The 4,163-nt window shown below is 49.4% G+C and overlaps 1 protein-coding gene across 2 annotated transcripts in view; it reads right to left on the reverse strand.

The window, feature by feature from the left end:
* SLC8B1 (solute carrier family 8 member B1) overlaps window positions 1-4,163 on the reverse strand; it is a 35,585-nt gene continuing 31,422 nt past the window's right edge. For both annotated transcript variants that reach the window (XM_017847345.1, XM_017847343.1), the window contains exon 15: window positions 1-428. Coding sequence is in view for 1 of the 2 variants with exons in the window: in XM_017847343.1 (XP_017702832.1) it covers window positions 262-428 (167 nt within the window). In the remaining variant the exon portion in view is untranslated. The remainder of the gene's footprint in view (window positions 429-4,163) is intronic.

The following is a 4,163-nucleotide window of genomic DNA, read 5'->3' on the forward strand; positions in this document are numbered from 1 at the left end:
TCCGGCCACTGCACTCCAGCCTGGGCAAGAGAGCAAGACTCCATCTCAAAAAAAAAAAAAAGTACGGAGCAGTTCTCTCAGCTCACAGCAGTGACCTCAGATCTCCAGCAGCAAGGGCCACGCTCTCGTGTCCACAGGGGCCTTGCAGAAATGCTCCAGTCCCTGGGCCTCCCCAGCAGGAGGGGTGGGGCATCTGCCTGCAGTGAGGCCACAGCACTAAGCAGCTTCAGTCACGTGCTTTTCAGGCGAACCACTCCAAATTCAGTGAGGAGGGCCACAACAAGGAAGTTCAGGTAGAAGAGGAGCAGGCAAATGCCGTAGACTCTGCTGAGCTGGAAGCACTGCAATGGGACTGAGACCAGGGAGAAGACGAGGCTGAGCCCCAGGGCGCCTGCCAGGACCCACACCAGCAGTCCATCTGGCTCCAGCTGTGGAAGAATGAGGGGAGAGAGGCTGGGTCACTGCCCGTCACAGGCCCCGCCCCATCTGCAGCCAACATAACAATGCAGCCTCAACAACAATGCAGCCTCAACAACAATGCAACTCAACAACAATGCAACCTCAACAACAATGCAACCTCAACAATGCACCCTCAGCAACAATGCAACCTCAACAATGCACCCTCAACAACAGTGTAACCTCAACAATGCACCCTCAACAACAATGCACCCTCAACAACAATGCAACCTCAACAACAATGAACCCTCAACAGCAATGCAGCCTCAACAATGTACCCTCAACAACAATGCAGCCTCAATAACAATGCACCCTCAACAACAATGCAGACTCAACAACAATGCAACCTCAACAATGCACCCTCAAACACAAATGCAGCCTCAACAAATGCACCCTCAACAACAATGCAGCCTCAACAATGCACTCTCAACAACAATGCAGCCTCAACAATGGCACCTCAACAACAATTGCAGCCTCAACAATGCACCCTTAACAACAATGCAGCCTCACACAACAATGGCAGCCTCAATAACAATGCATCCTCAACAATGCACACTCAACAACAATGCACACTCAATAATGCGGCCTCAACAATGCACCCTCAACAACAATGCAGCCTCAACAATGCACCCTCAACAATGCAGCCTCAATAACAATGCACCCTCAACAATGCAGCCTCAACAATGCAGTCTCAATAACAATGTAACCTCAACAACAATGCAGCCTCAATAACAATGCACCCTGAACAACAATGCATCTTCAGCAATGCAGCCTTAACAATAATGCAGCCTCAACAATGTACCCTCAACAACAATGCAATCTCGGCCGAGCACGGTGGCTCATGTCTGTAATTCCAGCACTTTGGTAGGCTGAGGCAGGTGGATCACCTGAGATCAGGAGTTCAAGACCAGCCTGGCCAATACGGTGAAACCCTGTATCTACTAAAAATACAAAAATTAGCCAGGCATGGTGGTGTGCTACTGAGGAGGCTGAGGCAGGAGAATCACTTGAACTCAGGAAGCAGAGGTTGCAGTAAGCCGACATCGTGCTACTGCACTCTAGCCTGGGTGATGGAGTAAGACTCTGTCTCAAAAAAATAAATAAATAAATAAAAATAACAACAACAATGCAGCCTCAACAATGTTTGAGGGCACCAGCTGGGGGCCAGTTGAGGAAGACTGGCCTGCAGCAGCCCAGCCTGCCCTGTGGGATGGCAGGCCCCACCCTAAAGTTACCCAGACATGGCCCCAGAAGTTTCCAGACTCAGAAGCAGCAGGGAAAGGGAACCTTCTCTTCCAACTTCAGCCAGGTCCACCTGCCTGGGTGCCTCTCCCCTGGCTTGAGTCAGATGTCATTATAATTCCCTCTGTTTTGAACACTGAACTCTAGTCAATGACATGCACAAGCGGATGTCCACCACTTACTGTGAAGTGCATCAAGAAACAACATGGATGTGTTAGGGCAGGAACGGTGGCTCACGCCTGTAATCCCAACACCTTGGGAGGCCAAAGCGGGCAGATCACTTGAAGTCAGGAGTTCGAGACCAGCCTGACCAACATGGTGAAACCCCATCTCTATTAAAAATGCCAAAATTAGCCGGATGCAGTGGCACGTGCCTGTAATCCCAGCTACTTGGGATGCTGAGGCAGGAGAATCACTTGAACCTGGGAGGCGGAGGCTGCAGCAAGCCAAGATTGCACCACTGCACTCCAGCCTGGGTGACAGAGCAAGACTCCATCTCAAAAAAAAAAAAAAAAAAGAACAGATGGAGGCATAGACAGACAGGCATGGACAGACAGATGACAAAGCAAAGGCAGCCAAATGTAAACAGTAGAGCCTGGGTGGTGGGAATATGTGTGTCTATCATACAAGTCTTTGTTCTATGTTTGAGTTTTCATAATAAAATGGAAAAAATCTTTATGAGGCTTTTTTTTTTTTTTTTTTTTACCTGGAGTCTCTTTTTTGTCCCCCCGGCTGAAGTGCAATGGCATTGTCTCGGCTCACAGCAACCTCCACCTCCTGGGTTCAAGTGATTCCCCTGCCTCAGCCTCCTGAGTAGCTGGGCTTACAGGTATCTGCCACCATGCCTGGCTAATTTTTTTGTATTTTTAGTAGAGATGGGGTTTCACCATGTTGGCCAGGCCGGTCTTGAACTCCTCATCTCAAGTGATCCGCCCACCTCAGCCTCCCAAAGTGCTGGGATTACAGGCATGAGCCACTATGCCCAGCCCATAAGGTTTTTGAAAAAATGGCAGCTACAAGTATCTATTGAGTGCCTGCTCTATGCCAGGCATTGTGCAAAGGGCCTAACAGACACTGTCGTCTTTGATCTAACAATAGTCTTGTATGGTGGGTACTAGGATGGACTCCATTTTACAGATGAGGAAACCAAGACTCTCAGAATTGACTGACTTGTCCAAGGTGCTCAGCAGCACTGGGCCTGGCACCTCAGCCTGACTCTGAACTTGGGAGGACTCCGCCTTCTGGGTGAAGGAGGGGGATGGATGAATGATAGAGGAGTGGCAGCAGCAGAAATGAATGAGCGAGAGCCAGTGTCAGGCACAAGACAGGCTCCTCTGCAAGAGAAGGAGGAGCTGACTGCAATTCCCGTTCTCTAGAACTGGGGAGGAGCCTGCAGATTTCAGCTGCAGGTTTTTATATATGTAGTAGGATAAGTAGTGCCCCACCCCCAACAAAGTCACACCCATCCAGAAGCTCAGCATGTGGCCTTGCTTGAAATAGGGTCATTGCAAATATAATAAGCTAAGGGTTTCAAGATACAATCACCTTGGACTTAGGGTGGCCCCTAAATCCAATGACTCATGTCTCCGTAAGAAGAAGAGAGAGATGGCCATGGGAACACAGAGGCAGAGACTGCAGTGATGGGCCCACTGGGCAAGGAACGCCCGGAGCCACCAGCAGCTGGAAGAAGCGAGGAAAGATTCTCCCCCGGAGTTTGGAGGCAGCACTGCCTGGCTGACGCCCTGATTGCAAACTTTTGGCCTCCAGAACTGTGAGAGACTCAATTTTTGCTGTTGTCAGCCCCCTGGTTTGTGGTCATTTATGACAGTGCTAGGGAACTAACACAATCTATGGTATACATGTCACACATGGTTGCTGACACATTTTCAAGCAGTACAGAAGAGTAAAAGGGATTGAAATGTTCCCTCCCCACTTCTCTTCCTTCCACACTTAGCAGGCATCCAACACACAGGAAGACAACACGAGGTACTGTGCAGGGTGTTTCCAGCCATCTGCATCCTTCTCATCTCCAACCCACAGATGAAGAAACTGACAGAGTAACTGACAGAGCCCAAATCTAAGTGCAAGCTCTTAACCAATGCCTACCCTCCCTCCCCATGGGGTGCCATATTACACACACCTGTGGACACACACCCCTCTAGACATGTGCATCAATTCTGAAAACAGAGATGGGGCCATACAATAGGTGAGCGTTTCAAAGCGACTTGTGGTTTTCAACCAACTGTACACCATGGACATCCTTCCATGTTGATGTCTCATGCAATTTAACGGCAGGAGCATTTCCTAAACTCAGCACAAAGGCGGTGGACACACACAGACACACACATTTCCTAAACTCAGCACAAAGGCAGTGGACACACACACTCACACACACAATTTCCTAAACTCAGCACAAAGGCGGTGAACACACACACACACACACACACACACACACACACACACCC

The sequence above is a fragment of the Rhinopithecus bieti genome, unplaced genomic scaffold, assembly GCF_001698545.2.
Source record: "Rhinopithecus bieti isolate Rb0 unplaced genomic scaffold, ASM169854v2 scaffold_26532, whole genome shotgun sequence".
NCBI lineage: Eukaryota > Metazoa > Chordata > Mammalia > Primates > Cercopithecidae > Rhinopithecus > Rhinopithecus bieti.